We start from the raw sequence: 18,439 nt of genomic DNA, 5'->3' as shown, positions 1-18,439 counted from the left end.
TCTGGTACAGCTGTATAACTTTTTGAGGATCTGAAGACCCATGCCAAATCTTTTCAGTCTCCTGAGCAGGAATAGGCTTTGTCGTGCCCTCTTCACGACTGTCTTGGTGTGTTCGGCCCATGATAGTTTGTTGGTGATGTGGACACCGAGGAACTTGAAGCTCTCAACCTGTTGCACTACAGCCCCATCAATGAGAATGGGGGCGTGCTCAGTCCTCTTTTTTAAAAATGTAGTCCACAATCATCTCCTTTGTCTTGATCACGTTGAGAGAGAGGTTGTTATCCTGGCACCACTCGGCCAGGTCTCTGACCTCCTCAGGCTACCACTGTTGTGTCGTCTGCAAACGTAATGATGGTGTTTGAGTCGTGCCTGGCCATGCAGTCATGGGGTGAACAGGGAGTACAGGAGGGGACTGAGCACGCACCCCTGAGGGGCCCCCGTGTTGAGGATCAGCGTGACAGATGTGTTGTTACCTACCCTTGCCACCTGGGGGTGGCCTGTCAGGAAGTCCTGGATCCAGTTGCAGAGGGAGGTGTTTTGTCCCAGGGTCCTTAGCTTAGTGATGAGCTTTGAGGGCACTATGGTGTTGAATGCTGAGCTGTAGTCAATGAATAGCATTCTCACGTAGGTGTTCCTCTTGTCCAGGTGGGAAAGGGCAGTGTGGAGTGCAATAGAGATTGCATCATCTGTGGATCTGTTGGGGCGGTATGCAAATTGGAGGGGGTCTAGGGTTTCTGGGATAATGGTGTTGATGTGAGCCATGACCAGCTTTTCAAAGTGCTTCATGGCTACAGACGTGAGTGCTACGGGTTGGTAGTCATTTAGGCAGGTTATCTTAGTGTTCTTGGGCACAGGGACTATGATGGTCTGCTTAAAACATGTTGGTATTACAGACTCAGTCAGGGACATGTTAAAATGTCAGTGAAGACACTTGCCAGTTGGTCAGCGCATGCTCGGAGTACACGTCCTGGTAATCCGTCTGGATGTTGACCTGCTTAAAAGTCTTACATCGGCTACGGAGAGCGTGATCACATAGTCATCCGGAACAGCTGATGCTCTCATGCATGCTTCAGTGTTGCCATAGAAGGGATTTAGCTCGTCTGGTAGGCTCGACTCACGGCTGTGCTTCCCTTTGTAGTCTGTAATAGTTTACAAGTCCTGCCACATCCAACGAGCGTCGGAGCCGGTGTATTAAGATTCAATCTTAGTCCTGTATTGACTCTGCCTGTTTGATGGTTAGTCGGAGGGCATAGCGGGATTTCTTATAAGCGTCCGGGTTAGAGTCCCGCTCCTTGAAAGCGGCAGCTCTACCCTTTAGCTCAGTGCGGATGTTGCCTTTAATCCATGGCTTCTGGTTGGGGTATGTACGTACGGTCACTGTGGGGACAACGTCATCGATGTACTTATTGATGAAGCCAGTGACTGATGTGGTGTACTCCTCAATGCCATCGGAAGAATCCCGGAACATATTCCAGTATGTGCTAGCAAAACAGTCCTGTAGCTTAGCATCTGCGTCATCTGACCACTTCACTGGTGCTTCCTGCTTTAGTTTTTGCTTATAAACAGGAATCAGAAGGATATAATTATGGTCAGATTTGTCAAATGGAGGGCGAGGGAGAGCTTGTATGCGTCTCTGTGTGTGGAGTAAAGGTGGTCTAGAGTTTTTTTTCCCTCTGGTTGCACATTTAACATGCTGGTAGAAATTAGGTAGAACGGATTTGTTTCCCTGCATTAAAATCCCCGGCCACTAGGAGCGCTGCCTGTTTGCTTATGGCCTTATACAGATCATTGAGTGCAGTCTTAGTGCCAGCATCGGTTTGTGTTGGTAAATATACCAGCTACGAAAAATATAATAAACTCTCTTGGTAAATAGTGTGGTCTACAGCTTATCATGAGATACTCTACCTCAGGCGAGCAAAACCTTGAGTCTTCATTAATATTACATTTTGTGCACCAGCTGTTGTTTACAAATATACACAGACCGCCACCCCTTGTCTTGCCGTAGTCAGCCGTTCTATCCTGCCGATGTAGCGTATATCCCGCCAGCTGTATGTTATCCATGTCGTCGTTCAGCCATGACTCGGTGAAACATAAGATGTTACAGTTTTTAATGTCCTGTTGGTATGATATCCGTGATCGTAGGTAGTCTATTTGTTTTCCAATGATTGTACGTTGGCTAATAGGACTGACGGTGGAGGCAGATTACTCGCTCACCGTCGGATCCTTACAAGGCACCCCGACCTATGTCCACGATATCTCTTTCTCATGCGGATGACGGGGATTTGGGCTTTGTCGGGTGTCTGTAGAATATCCTTCGCATCCGACTCGTTGAAGAAAAAATCTTTGTCCAGTACGAGGTGAGTAATCGCTGTCCTGATATCCAGAAGCTCTTTTTGGTCAGAAACATTATGTACAGAATAAATTACAAATAACTTGAAAAAACACACATAATAGCACAATTGGTTAGGGGGCTGTAAAATGGCAGCCATCTCCTCCGGCGCCATTATCATTATCTGGAATCTCTAACAGTTATTTATATAAAACCCGCACTCAAATACACACGTGCATTCACACATTCAGTCAGCCAGCCAGTCCAATACAACTGTCTTGACTTTTTCCAACTCTGGATTCTATTGTTGTAATTGGAGTAGATATATGTTCCAGTATGGATGGTCCAGCGCCATTCCTCTCATGTACACAGTTTGTATGTATGTGCCTGTGTGTATGTGCAGCACTGGTGGCACCTTAATTGGGGAGGACTGGCTAATTGTAATGGATGGAATGAATTATTAATGAGATGTTATCAAACATTTCCATATGTTTTCATACCATTCCATTTACTCCATTCCAACCATTATTATGAGCTGTCCTCACCAGTCTCCTTTGTTGTGTGTGTGTGGGTGGAGGTTACCCAAACAGACCTCTCATCAACATGCAGTGACGCTCATCTCATAGATAAGGGTGTCTGCTGAGCAAACAAATACTAATAAAATCAAATGATGGCTAGGTAACCTGACAGAGGGGGGAACGGCCCAGCAGAGCACAAACGTGCTCCAAATGGAATGAAAACGTGTTGAGCTCCCACTTTTCCTCTGCATGATGTTTTTGGTAGATGGGCAAACACAGCTCCAAATCTCACTGCTATCCTGACAGAGTATATGAGAGTGTGTGAATGTGTGGGAGGGATCACACCAGCAACTCAAGGGCCTACTTCGAGAGAGTTTCCCCTTGGAATTGCCGTAGCAACTGCCCTACTTTCCAGCCATTTCGGAGATGACCAGTACACCTATCCAGCGCCCTCACCCTACCCAACCCCCTCACACACATCCACCAACTAAAAACAACCTTGCCCTGTGTGGGGTTGAGAGCCTCTCCACTAAACACTCCTGTTAGAATAACACACTCGCTCCTAAATGCACACAGTGGTTGAATACGAAGTGTTTAGTTTCATATTCAGCTTTTCGGATCATTAGTGAGGGTGCTTGAAGCTAACTACAATTTAGCAGTGGACTTTTTAATCCAAAAGTATGTACATGTGAATTGAATAGTGGTACAGCATTACAAGCTGAGTAGAGCAGGGATTCCCAAACTGTTTGTGATAGCAAATTCATCAGGGAACCCCTCAATCAGAACACAACAAAATAGTAAGCAGTTTTGCTATGACTTTGGCAGTGCATGGCCGGACGAATCAAGTCTCGGGCCCTGGGAATAAACATTTTAAAGGCCCTTGGCATTGGAGAGAAAATTTAGCAGTTTTCATGCAAATATACTGCAATTCTACACATTTTGTAATGGGGCAGAGATTTTTTGTTGTTGCAGCTTTAAAGCTAATATCCCTGTGAGCCTCCCAGGCCCATGTTGCCCAGGGTTAAGAACATACATTGTAGATTAATAATATTACATTGTATTGTATTACATCCTCAACTTATTCCATGGATCCATTGGACAAAATTCCTTTAATCTGTTGTTATTAATAGTCATTTAAAAAAATGAAATGCAGTACTTCCGCAGACCCCACTTTGAGAACCCCTGGAGTAGAAAATAGCACATTGAGGTTGGTTTGAAGCAAGTGCTTATTTCACAACCTCTGTTATTAAACCCTGGAAAAATGGTAACAATCATTGCTGTACTACAGGAGTACTACTGTACATTAGGCACTCCAAAGCCATTAGGTCTAATAGATACTGGCAGTTATGGACCCATGTCTCCATAACGTCACAACTTGACACAGCACAAGTCAATGAGTCTTGAATTTCAACAAAAAACAGCTGGAGCTTATTTTGGATCTACTGTTCTTTCTCCTAATAAACTGTTCTGGCCTGGGTGGAGAGATCAGAAACAGATGAGCAGCAAAGTTTGAAATAATTTTGAGCTGTCATTATCATGGAGATATAGACCACTGAGTCAGTGGAGGCTGCTGAGGGGAGAACGGCTGATAATAATGACCAGAAGGGAGCAAATGGCATGGCATAAAACACATAGAACCCATGTGTTTGTTGTATTTGATACCATTCCACTGATTCCGCTCCAGTCATTACCACAAGGCCGTTCTCCCCAATTAAGGTGCCACGAACCTCCTGTGGGCTTAGTTGGAATCGTCTCTTGCAAAAACACCAAAAACAAGTCACAGGTGGTGAAGCAGGGTATCACTACTGCATAGTACTGTATTAGTTATCCCATCATTTCAATGCTGGATTACGTAGTCTCAGGTACTGTAGTTTCCCAAAATATTGTAACACTTTATTTGGATATTCCATCTATTAACCTTAATCCTAACCCTAAACGTAACCCTTACCCTAACCCTTATTCTAATCCTAACCATAACCTTTTCATGCAGTTGCTTATCAACAGATTATTTGTTGATAGTATGACCATCTGTAGAGTATCCAAATAAAGTGTGACCAAAATATCCACTGGAGAGCAGTGTTGCTTTTCTAATATTCTTATTCTCGGCTCCTACTCAGCCCAAGGGCACAGACCCAAATTGGTCACACCCATATACAAATCTGTGGCTGCTTTGGATATACCTCATCAAATTTTGCTAACACTGAATAGAATACATAGAACAATATGAATTAGCTTGAATTGGGTTTCCAAACTTTGGATTTATTGCAGAATACATTGTAGCTGTTGTTTCTAATATTAGTGATAAAACAGCAGTGACTGGTTATATCCACTGCACTGGCACCTTGCCGTCTTGGCCCAAATAAACATGCAAAGTATAAATAATTTCATAAAAAAGTATTATACAGTCTGTTTTCTTCTTCCCTTGTTCCTTTTATTTATGTGGGAAGTCTTTTTGATGATGCATGTGTAGCATGTCATGAAACCAGCAACGAATAACGACAGGTAGTCAGATATTCTTTGAAATACACCTTTTATTGGATGACAGTTTGGCTGTGAATACTTGGCATTGAAATACAACTCATTTTAGTGAAAATGGTAAGAGCAGGAAACTTGTAACTCAACAGTAGAAAAATCACGTGCGTAAACCCAAGGATAAACTGAAAAACATATGATTTGTGAAACATTTAAGAGTGGCAATTTTGGTTGAATAGTGAAGTCATTTGTTCTACGACAAGTATAGAATCAAGTAGCAGTGAACTTTCATGTCCTGTAATATTGTAAGTTCTAGATAAAGAGTTAAGCACTTTCTGTTGTAGTATGCAGAAGCTAGCTAAACTGATGCTCCTTAACTGTCTCCACCCATTTAGTTCCAGGTTAATAAATGACACTTCATAGAATTTGACATATTTACCCTCTTTAGGGTGCCAATTGTCATATTCTGCTGCATTATAAACTCAATACAATGCGAACCTCAGCTAAACATGTCTTCATAGAATTCTGACATAGCTTTGAGTATAAAGCTGCTACATACAGTATGTTGTGCATTACATAATATTGGAGGCTGCACAAAATACATGGTATTTATCAAAGTAGCGATACATTAAAGAAACAAATGCTGTCTTTTTATTTCCTTCAACTCAATAGTCATACATTGACCTCCAAACTATGGTGGGGATGATAGGGTTGATAGATTAACCTGATATTAGTTGTTAGGATGGAGATTGAGCAGGTCTGCTGTGATAAGTGTGTGAGATGATTGATTGGGACATGCCATGTACATGTAAAAACATTTCCTTCGCAGTTAATTGTTAATTTGTCATTGCATCTAGAGTTGAAAAGGCCACACTTTTCTCCACACATGGTGGTGTAACATTATCACCACACCTAACCTCAAACCTAAAAAAGTGTGGTTAGAAATTGTTCTCATCATTTGAAAAAAGAGTTAGTCATGCAAAACGTGCATTGCAGGAGAGTGCCAAAGGCAGCATCAGGGATCAAAGCTTATGCACTTTTTCACGTCAACAAATCAAGGGAGACCAACTTAAATGTACAGAGTTTTTCTGTGAGGATCTACCTTATATTAGTTTTAAACCCTCAGTGTAGGGTTCTCAGAGAAGAACACTGCAGGAAGACCATAAACATTCAAATAAGGTTATCATGCATCGTCTGCCCTATATCTTGTTACCAACCACTCAAATTGAGTGCATCTGCGAACAGCAGCTATTGTAGGAAACAGAATCAATTCACCCCCAGTTACTAGTGAATAATACACTATCTCTGTCTTGAATCAAAACTAGACATGAATTGTGTCTATATGCTGAATAGTTTTGACATCTCATCTTATATTAGGCACTGATTTGTGTAAATTATTGTATGTTGAGCCATAAACTTTTTTCCCAGTGTAAAGCTAGTCATTGTATCTATATTTTTCATTGAACAAGGTTAAAGATTTTCAAAATGTTTAAATATGAAGTTGTTTTTATTGCGTTGTTTCCTTCTATCAATACTTGATTTAGGGGTTAATACTTTCAACAGCAGCTTCCAGTAGCTGCAGCCTTGAAACAAATGTAAAATGGAAGCACAGCACAAACATTTAAATGGTTGTGTTAAATCGTGGTAAGGAACAATACCTTGCAATTGCAAGGTTTTATTGCTCTTGTATTACCATTTTTGGGGAGAGAAAGACAAAGATTTGGAACTGTAATTTTATATTATTTGCAGGGTGGTTGAAGTAGTTTCAGTTGTCCTTGTGTCTGTCAGTATGAATTGGCAATTACTGTAGTTAGAAAGTGCCAAAAAACATTTGCTATTGATATTTTGAATACAGGTTTTTCAGAAGCCAATTGGGACTAATGCCAATTGTAATTTTATTGTAAACATTTTAACTAAATACAAATTGACAGTTACAAAGCAAACACAAATATTTGCCCAACCCAAAGAAACTCCATGTTCCATAACAATAACCACTCACGTTTTAAGGACAAAGGTATTCAAGTTTTTTTTCAATGCTTTCTTTCACTCATTGTCGATGAATGCGGCATTCAAATTCTGCCTTGACTGACATGCTATGGCTCGTGAGAATAATGGAAAAAGGTGTATGTGTGAAAGCATACATACTATCTGTTCTAAAGCTGCTAAAATAATAACGCTAAAAATCTGTACAATATTTAAATACTGTATTTACAGAAATAAACATTTTCAATTTCATCTTTCCTTTTCAACAGCCTACACAATCTCCTGAATTTCAGATATTAAAAAAGGAAATTCAGTGTCTTTTTGTCCTCTGTCGTCTCATAAGCATAACAAATGAAGGCAACAACAAAGCACATTGCAATGGCTATATTTAAATCAGTTTGCCGGTTCAGCTAGCAGCATTGTCAACTCTGCCACTTTTCACATTCTAGGATTTATATTTTGCTGTGGATCAGCGCAACATGTTAAACAGTGAGGTGGATTTTTACGTTGTTTGTAAGAAATGATAGAACGTCTTGACAATCAAGCCTGATGTCTAAACAGCTAGGTGTTAGTTTCTCTATATTTCGAACACATAGATTTGTTTGCAGTGCTGAATAAGCCACATTTAGAAGCCAACCTTTGCCTTAAACAGATATTGTTGACAGGATAGGAGACCGTCTGCTTACATTTGACCAAAAATGAACTGAGTTTCTATGACTTCAATGTATTTTAAAAGCTAATGCACCAAGTTTGTTTTTGTAAGGTAATATAACTCCTTTCTATGGCATCTCATGCCTAACCACAGGAGACGGTAGAGATAAATACAGATCTGAAAGCTATCCTGTAAAGTTTTACTGATCAAATGGAGTGTTTTTGTTGGAGAACCACTGCTTTCCCTCATCTCAGGTGCTCTCCAACCCTGACTCAATAAAACTCTAGTCTGATGAGTAGGATAAGTATCTGAATAACTGTTGTTCAAGGAAACCCCAGGTGTTCGGTTTTAAATGCCTAATAATCATAGCAGTTATGAAAATTTGGTCTCATGAGCGAGGGTTGGAGAGGACATAGGTTTGTGCAGCATTGTGCCATAATGTTGTAGCTGTAAGATCTGCAAGATAGGAGTACTACAGTATCCACCTACCTTGACCTAACACAGCTACAGCACACAACCACAGATAACACACAATGGACCTGAAACAAGGCTGTACGTATAAATAGCAATATATACCTATAGTACAAAGCTGTGTAGCATCTCTGTACATACTCCAATCTAAACATCTCTAGAGCAGAGCACATCAATGTAGCCTGCTTTTAAGACTAGATACACACACAGATGGTACACAGGGATAAAACCTGAGTGCTAGTTTGTTTCTGACCATGGAGTCAGCTAAAGCAGAAACAAACTAGCACTCATGCTAATCTGAACAGGGCCCAAAGATCAATATACTGCTACATTCTAGCCACTGTCCCCTGGCTCATTGTGTGTGTGCTGCTGGAGATTTCACTTTCTATGACCCTTTGACCTTATTGCTCCATTTCACCCTATTTACTGACTGAGGAAGTCGATGCTAGCCTTGACGGTACGCGAAGTGGCTACATCCACCGCCATGGCCCGGATCTCCGTGTCCCCGAACTGCATGAGCGTCTGGATCTCACGGCGCGCGACGGTGCTCTCCGTACCGGTTACATCCAGCCGCAGCGTGCCGCACTTCCTCACACCCGGCTCGCTGATGAAGCCCACGCCCTCCTTCTCGGAGCAGTAGATGTGGATGACGATGACCTGCTGGCTGGGCTTGGCAGGCGTGTAGCTGCGTTTCACCGTCTCGCCCAGGGCCACAGACTGATCGCAGGTGATGAAGGTGTCAAAGACATCGGTGCACCAGCGCGTGCCGTCCTTCACTAGCATCTTGTCAGGCGGGTGCTTGCCCTCCACGTAGCGGTTGAGGACGCCCACGCCGTAGGTGAGGGGCGAGCGGCGCACTTTGATGACGCTGGGGTCCAGGCCAAAGAGGACGGCCCCCTTGAGGATGGTGAGGCCCACGTCGTGGGGGATGATGATGCGGCTGCGTCCTTGCAGCATGTTCTGCACCGCCTGCTGCAGCAGGGGCGACTCAGCGAAGCCGCCCACCAGGAACAGGAACTTGATGTCACACACCTCCGGCTTCTCAAAGAGATCAGCTGAGAGGGAAATAGTTGTTATTCAACTAGAGTTCTACTCTACAGTATGTGAAGCATTAATACAATATCCTGACAACATTTCCTGAAATGTATCTCTCCAAACTCCCCTCCCTGTTTGAGCCCCAGTGTTATCAGACAGTTCATCAGACTCCAAGCAGACCATGCTAAAGTAATGTGACCCACTTCTTACTCTCTGTCCAAAAACACTGCATGCATAATTGAAGTAGGTTGGTTTATTTTGGGTGGGAGTACTGGGAAGACTGCTCACTGTACAGTGAGAGGAAGCCTTGGGGTGCAGTGTGCGCTCCCCAAATCTTCTGGGATCTCAACTCCTTTGTGCTGAGAATGGGATGGGAATGCTTTCAATTCAGCCTGGGTGGAGTGCCAACCTGGACTCAGGGGTAGACATAACATAGTAAATGTAAATCCGGGACACTCCAATTAGTATGATATGTTACGTTTCGTATGGTATGTATTAATTTGTGAATGTCCATCATCCATTTTGTATGATATGTTACGTATTACAATTTGGATGATATGTTACGAATTACAATATGTTAGGAATTGGCTAAACGTATTATATGTTACGAATTCAATTTTTTTTGTGGCTAACGTTAGCTAGTCTCCCGAGTGGCGCAGTGGTCTAAGGCACTGCATCGCAGTGCTAGCTGTGCCACTAGAGATCCTGCTTCGAATGCAGGCTCTGTCGTAGCCGGCCGCGACCGGGAGACCCATGGGGCGGCGCACAATTGGCCCAGCGTCGTCCAGGGTATGGCCGGCAGGGATGTAGCTCAGTTGGTAGAGCATGGCATTTGCAACGCCAGGGTTGTGGGTTTGATTAACACGGGGGGCAAGTATGAAAAACATTTAAATAATAATGTATGCACTCACTAACTGTAAGTCGCTCTGGATAAGAGCGTCTGCTAAATGACTAAAAATTTAAATGTAAAAGGTTAAGGGTTAGGAGTTAAGTTAAAGGGTTAAGGTTAGGGTTAGGGGAAGGGTTAGCTAACATGATAAGTCATTTCAAAGTTGCTAATTAGCTAAACTGCTAAAGTTGTCCGGGATGAGATTCGAACACGCAACCTTTGGGTTGCTAGATGTTCGCATTATACGCCAACCCATCCACCCCGACCAACCACCCTACTTTCATTTTTGCCTTAAGTAACATTCTGTCATATGTAACAATACCAAATGTAACATATCATACTAATTTGAGCGTCCCGGATTTACATTTACTATGTCACGTCTAGTCTGAGACCAGGCTGGGCGTGCTCACATACAGTATGGAGATGCATACAGTGGGGAAAAAAAGTATTTAGTCAGCCACCAATTGTGCAAGTTCTCCCACTTATAAAGATGAGAGAGGCCTGTAATTTTCATCATAGGTACACGTCAACTATGACAGACAAAATGAGGAAAAAAAATCCAGAAAATCACATTGTAGGATTTTTAATGAATTTATTTGCAAATTATGGTGGAAAATAAGTATTTGGTCAATAACAAAAGTTTCTCAATACTTTGTTATATACCCTTTGTTGGCAATGACACAGCTCAAACGTTTTCTGTAAGTCTTCACAAGGTTTTCACACACTGTTGCTGGTATTTTGGCCCATTCCTCCATGCAGATCTCCTCTAGAGCAGTGATGTTTTGGGGCTGTCGCTGGGCAACACGGACTTTTAACTCCCTCCAAAGATTTTCTATGGGGTTGAGATCTGGAGACTGGCTAGGCCACTCCAGGACCTTGAATGCTTCTTACGAAGCCACTCCTTCGTTGCCCGGGCGGTGTGTTTGGGATCATTGTCATGCTGAAAGACCCAGCCACGTTTCATCTTCAATGCCCTTGCTGATGGGAGGTATTCACTAAAAATCTCAAAATACATGGCCCCATTCATTCTTTCCTTTACACGGATCAGTCGTCCTGGTCCCTTTGCAGAAAAACAGCCCCAAAGCATGATGTTTCCACCACCATGCTTCACAGTAGGTATGGTGTTCTTTGGATGCAACTCAGCATTCTTTGTCCTCCAAACACGACGAGTTGAGTTTTTACCAAAAAGTTCTATTTTGGTTTCATCTGACCATATGACATTCTCCCAATCCTCTTCTGGATCATCCAAATGCACTCTAGCAAACTTCAGACGGGCCTGGACATGTACTGGCTTAAGCAGGGGGACACGTCTGGCATTGCAGGATTTGAGTCCCTGGCGCGTAGTGTGTTACTGATGGTAGGCTTTGTTACTTTGGTCCCAGCTCTCTGCAGGTCATTCACTAGGTCCCCCCGTGTGGTTCTGGGATTTTTGCTCACCGTTCTTGTGATCATTTTGACCCCACGGGGTGAGATCTTGTGTGGAGCCCCAGATCGAGGGAGATTATCAGTGGTCTTGTATGTCTTCCATTTCCTAATAATTGCTCCCACAGTTGATTTCTTCAAACCAAGCTGCTTACCTATTGCAGATTCAGTCTTCCCAGCCTGGTGCAGGTCTACAATTTTGTTTCTGGTGTCCTTTGACAGCTCTTTGGTCTTGGCCATAGTGGAGTTTGGAGTGTGACTGTTTGAGGTTGTGGACAGGTGTCTTTTATACTGATAACAAGTTCAAACAGGTGCCATTAATACAGGTAACGAGTGGAGGACAGAGGAGCCTCTTAAAGAAAAAGTTACAGGTCTGTGAGAGCCAGAAATCTTGCTTGTTTGTAGGTGACCAAATACTTATTTTCCACCATAATTTGCAAATAAATTCATTAAAAATCCTACAATGTGATTTTCTGGATTTTTTTTTCTCAATTTGTCTGTCATAGTTGACGTGTACCTATGATGAAAATTACAGGCCTCTCATCTTTTTAAGTGTGAGAACTTGCACAATTGGTGGCTGACTAAATACTTTTTTTCCACACTGTATAATCCAAACTGAAAACATAATCATGCTGATGCTTTATTCATCTTGGTCAGTTGAGATACAGTACCAGTCAAAAGTTTGGACACACCTACTCATTCAAGGGTTTTTCTTTATTGTTTTACTATTTTCTACATTGTAGAATAATAGTGAATACATCAAAACAATGTAGTAACCAGAAAACTGTTAAACAAATCAAAATATATTTCATATTTTAGATTCTTCAAAGTAGCCACCCTTTGCCTTGATGACAGCTTTGCACACTCTTGGCATTCTCTCAACCAGCTTCATGAGGTAGTCCCCTGGAATGCATTTCAATTAACAGGTGTGCCTTGGTAAAAGTTAATTTGTGGAATTTCTTTCCTTCTTAATGCGTTTGAGCCAATCAGTTGTGTTGTGACAAGGTAGGGTTGGTATACAGAAGATAGCCCTATTTGGTAATAGACCAAGTCCATATTATGGCAAGAACAGCTCAAATAAGCAAAGAGAAACGACAGTCCATCATTACTTTAAGACATGAAGGTCAGTCAATACGGAATATTTCAAGTGCAGTCGCAAAAACCATCAAGCGCTATGATGAAACTGGCTCTCATGAGGACCGCCACAGGAAAGGAAGACCCAGAGTTACCTCTGCTGCAGAGGATAAGTTCATTAGAGTTACCAGCCTCAGAAATTGCAGCCCAAATAAATGCTTCAGAGTTCAAGTAACAGACACATCTAAACATCAACACTTGCCTCCCGAGTGGCGCAGTGGTCTATCGCAGTGCTAGCTGTGCCACTAGAGATCCTGGTTCGAATCCAGGCTCTGTCGTAGCAGGCTGCGACCGGGAGACCCATGGGGCGGCGCACAATTGGCCCAGGGTAGGGGAGGGAATGGCCGGCAGGGATGTAGAGCATGGCATTTGCAACGCCAGGGTTGTGGGTTCGATTCCAGTATGAAAAAATAAAAATAATGTATGCACTCACTAACTGTAAGTCGCTCTGGATAAGAGCGTCTGCTAAATGACTAAAATGTAAAAAAAAATGTAAACTGTTCAGAGGAGACTGTGTGAATCAGGCCTTCATGGTCGAATTGCTGCAAAGAAACCACTACGAAAGGACACCAATAATAAGAAGAGACTTGCTTGGGCGAGGAAACACGAGCAATGGACATTAGACCGGTGGATATGTGTCCTTTGGTCTGTAGAGTCCAAATTTGAGATTTTTGGTTACAACCGCCGTGTCTTTGTGAGATGCAAAGTAGGTGAACGGATTAACTCCGCATGTGTGGTTCCCACCGTGAAGCATGGAGGAGGAGGTGTGATGGTGTGGGGGTGCTTTGCTGGTGACACTGTCCAGTCCCTAGATAACAAAGTGGACGAGATCAGGGCAAGGGCAAGTCCCTAGATAACAAAGTGGACGTGATCAGGGCAAAGGTTGCTTTCCAGAGAGACATCAGGGATTGTAACATACTCTGTTTCACGGAAACATGGCTCTCGGGATATACTGTCCCCGTCCATACAGCCATCTGGGTTCTCAGTACATCGTGCCGAAATGAATAAACATCTATCCGGGAAGAATAAGGGTGGGGGTGTTGTTTCATGATTAACGACTCATGGTGTAATTGTAACAACATACAGGAACTCAAGTCATTTTGTTCACCTGACCTAGAATTCCTCAATCAAATGCTGCCCGTATTATCTCCCAAGAGAATTATCTTCGGTTATTGTTACAGCCGTGTATATCCCCCCTCAAGCCGATACCACGTCGGCCCTCAAGGAACTTCACTGGACTTTATGCAAACAGGAAACCATATATCCTGAGGCTGCATTTATTGTAGCTGGGGATTTTAACAAAGCAAATTTGAGAAAAAGGCTACCTAAATTATATCAGCATATATGACTGTAGCACTCGCGCTGGAAAAACACTGGATCACTGCTACACTAATTACCGCTATGCATACAAGGCCCTCCACCGACCTTCTTTCGGCAAATCTGACCACGACTCCATTTTGCTCTTCCCTTCCAATAGGCAGAAAGTCAAACAGGAAGCACCCGTGCTAAGGACTATTCAACACTGGTCTGACCAATCAGAATCCATGCTTCAAGATTGTTTTGATCATGCGGACGGGGATATGTTCCTCTGAGAATAATATAGACGTATACGCTGATTCAGTGAGTGGGTTTATAAGGAAGTGTATAAGAGATGTCGTACCCACTGTGAATATTAAAACCTACCCTAACCATAAACTGTGGATAGATGGCAGCATTCACAAAAAACTGAAAGCACGAACCACCGCATTTAACCATGGCAAGGTGACGGGGAATATGGCAGAATACAAACAGAGTGGTCGTTTCCTCCGCAAGGCAATCAATCAGGCAAAACGTCAAAATCGAGACAAAGTGGAGTCGCAATTCAACGGCTCAAACACAAGACGTATGTGCGGTTTACAGACTACAATAAGAAAACCAGCCACGTCGCAGACACAGATGTCTTGCCGCCAGACAAGCTAATCAAGTTCTTGGCCAGCTACTAAGAACTGTGGGCTCTCCTTCTCTGTGGCCGACGTGAGTAAGACATTTAAACGTGTTAACCCTCGCAAGACTGCCGGCCCAGACGGCATTCCTAGCCGCGTCCTCAGAGCATGCGCAGACCAGCTGTGTGGTGTGTTTACGGACATATTCAATCTCTCCCTATCCCAGTCTGCTGCCTATGCTACCCTCCAGTGCCTATGCTACCCTCCAGTCCCTCGACTTATTGGCGCTGACGGAAACATGGATTACCACTGAAAACACTGCTACTCCTACTGCTCTCTCCTCGTCTGACCATGTGTTCTCGCATACCCCGAGAGCATCTGGTCAGCGGGGTGGTGGCACAGGAATCCTCATCTCTCCCAAGTGGACATTCTCTATTAATCCCCTGACCCATCTGTCAATCTCCTCATTTGAATTCCATGCTGTCACAGTCACTAGCCCATTCAAGCTTAACATCCTTGTCATTTATCGCCCTCCAGGTTCCCTTGGAGAGTTCATCAATGAGCTTGACACCTTGATAAGTTCCTTTCCTGAGGATGGCTCACCCCTCACAGTTCTGGATAACTTCAACCTCCCTACGTCTACCTTTGACTCATTTCTCTCTGCCTCCTTCTTTCCACTCCTCTCCTCTTTTGACCTCACCCTCTCACCATCCCCCCCTACTCACAAGGCAGGCAATACGCTTGACCTCATCTTTACTAGATGCTGTTCTTCTACTAATCTCACTGCAACTCCCCTCCATGTCTCCGACCACTACTTTGTCTCCTTTTCTCTCTCACTCTCCTCCAACACTACTCACTCTGCCCCTACTCAGATGGTAATGCGCCGTCGCAACCTTCGCTCTCTTTCTCCCGCTACTCTCTCCTCTTCCATCCTATCATCTCTTCCCTCTGCTCAACCTTCTCCCTCCAATCTCCTGATTCTGCCTCCTCAACCCTCCTCTCCTCCCTTTCTGCATCCTTTGACTCTCTATGTCCCCTATCCTCCCGGCCGGCTCGGATCTCCCCTCCAGCTCCGTGGCTTGATGACTCATTGCGAGCTCACAGAACAGGGCTCCGGGCAGCCGAGCGGAAATGGAGGAAAACTAGACTCCCTGCGGACCTGGCATCTTTTCACTCCCTCATCTCTACATTTTCTTCATCTGTTTCTGCTGCTAAGGCCACTTTCTACCACTCTAAATTCCAAGCATCTGCCTCTAACCCTAGGAAGCTCTTTGCCACCTTCTCCTTCCTGCTGAATCCTCATCCCCCTCCCCCCTCCTCCCTCTCCGTGGATGACTTCGTCAACCATTTTGAAAAGAAGGTTGACGACATCCGATCCTCGTTTGTTAAGTCAAATGACACTGCTGGTCCTGCTCACACTGCCCTACCCTATGCTTTGACTTCTTTCTCCCCTCTCTCTCCAGATAAAATCTTGCGACTTGTGACGGCCGGCCGCCCAACAACCTGCCCGCTTGACCCTATCCCCTCCCCTCCTCTCTTCTCCAGACCATCTCCGGTGACCTTCTCCCTTACCTCACCTCGCTGATCAACTCATCCTTGACCGCTGGCTATGTCCCTTCAGTCTTCAAGAGAGCGAGAGTTGCACCCCTTCTCAAAAAACCAACACTCGATCCCTCTGATGTCAACAACTACAGACCAGTATCCCTTCTTTCTTTTCTCTCCAAAACTCTTGAGCGTGCCGTCTTTAGCCAACTCTCTTGCTATCTCTCTCAGAATGACCTTCTTGATCCAAACCAGTCAGGTTTCAAGACTGGTCATTCAACTGAGACTGCTCTTCTCTGTGTCACGGAGGATCTCCGCACTGCTAAAGCTAACTCTCTCTCCTCTGCTCTTGTCCTTCTAGACCTGTCTGCTGCCTTTGATACTGTGAACCATCAGATCCTCCTCTCCACCCTCTCCGAGCTGGGCATCTCCGGCGCGGCTCACTCTTGGATTGCATCCTACCTGACCGGTCGCTCCTACCAAGTGGCATGGCGAGAAGCTGTCTCCGCACCACGTGCTCTCACCACTGGTGTCCCCCAGGGCTCAGTTCTAGGCCCTCTCCTATTCTCGCTATACACCAAGTCACTTGGCTCTGTCATATCCTCACATGGCCTCTCCTATCATTGCTACGCAGACGACACACAACTAATCTTCTCCTTTCCCCCTTCTGATAACCAGGTGGCGAATCGCATCTCTGCATGTCTGGCAGACATATCAGTGTGGATGACGGTTCAGCTTGAGGTGGTGATCCTCGGCAAGACGGAGCTGCTCTTCCTCCCGGGGAAGGACTGCCCATTCCATGATCTCACCATCACGGTTGACAACTCCGTTGTGTCCTCCTCCCAGAGTGCGAAGAGCCTTGGCGTGACCCTGGACAACACCCTGTCGTTCTCCGCTAACATCAAGGCGGTGACCCGATCCTGTAGGTTCATGCTCTACAACATTCGGAGAGTACGACCCTGCCTTACACAGGAAGCGGCACAGGTCCTAATCCAGGCACTTGTCATCTCCCGTCTGGATTACTGCAACTCGCTGTTGGCTGGGCTCCCTGCCTGTGCCATTAAACCCCTACAACTCATCCAGAATGCCGCAGCCCGTCTGGTGTTCAACCTTCCCAAGTTCTCTCACGTCACCCCGCTCCTCCGCACACTCCACTGGCTTCCAGTTGAAGCTCGCATCTGCTACAAGACCATGGTGCTTGCCTACGGAGCTGTGAGGTGAACGGCACCTCCGTACCTTCAGGCTCTGATCAGTCCCTACACCCAAACGAGGGCATTGCGTTCATCCACCTCTGGCCTGCTGGCTCCCCTACCTAAAAAAAAACATTGTAATGTGGTTATCCCACTGGCTATAAGGTGAATGCACCAATTTGTAAGTCGCTCTGGATAACAGCGTCTGCTAAATGACGTAAATGTAAATGTAAATGCTGTCCCCACATGCTTCAAGATGGCTACCATTGTTCCTGTACCCAAGAATGCAAAGGTAACTGAACTAAATGACTATCGCCCCGTAGCACCACTTCTGTCATCATGGAGTGCTTTGAGAGACTAGTCAAGGATCATATCACCTCCACCTTACCTGACACCCTAGACCCACTTCAATTTGCTTACCGCCCCAATAGGTCCAATAACCATGCAATCGCCATCACACTGCACACTGCCCTATCCCATCTGGACAAGAGGAATACCTAGGTAAGAATGCTGTTCATTGACAATAGCTTATCATTCAACACCATAGTACCCTCCAAGCTCATCATTAAGCTTGAGGCCCTGGGTCTCAACCCCACCCTGTGCAATTGGATCCTGGACTTCCTGACGGGCCGCCCCCGGTGTTGAAGGTAGGAAACAACATCTCCACTCCACTGATCCTCAACACTGGGGCCCCTCCTGTACTCCCTGTTCACCCATGACTGCGTAGCCATGCACGCCTCCAACTCAATCATCAAGTTTGCAGACGACACAACAGTAGTAGGCTTGATTACCAACAACGATGAGACAGCCTACAGGGAGGAGGTTAGAGCTCTCGGAGTGTGGTGTCAGGAAAATAACCTCTCACTCAAAGTCAACAAAA

General features: G+C 44.6%; 1 protein-coding gene across 2 annotated transcripts in view; it reads right to left on the bottom strand.

Annotated features, from left to right (window-relative positions):
- Window positions 1-5,360: 5,360 nt before the first annotated feature.
- Window positions 5,361-18,439, bottom strand: part of hspa12a (heat shock protein 12A) — a 64,019-nt gene continuing 50,940 nt past the window's right edge. For both annotated transcript variants that reach the window (XM_041881590.2, XM_041881582.2), the window contains one exon: window positions 5,361-9,480. In XM_041881590.2, coding sequence (XP_041737524.1) covers window positions 8,849-9,480 — 632 coding nt within the window. In that variant the 3' untranslated portion in view covers window positions 5,361-8,848. The remainder of the gene's footprint in view (window positions 9,481-18,439) is intronic.

The sequence above is a fragment of the Coregonus clupeaformis genome, chromosome 1 (genome assembly GCF_020615455.1).
Source record: "Coregonus clupeaformis isolate EN_2021a chromosome 1, ASM2061545v1, whole genome shotgun sequence".
NCBI lineage: Eukaryota > Metazoa > Chordata > Actinopteri > Salmoniformes > Salmonidae > Coregonus > Coregonus clupeaformis.
This window is presented reverse-complemented; position numbering and strand designations above follow the sequence as displayed.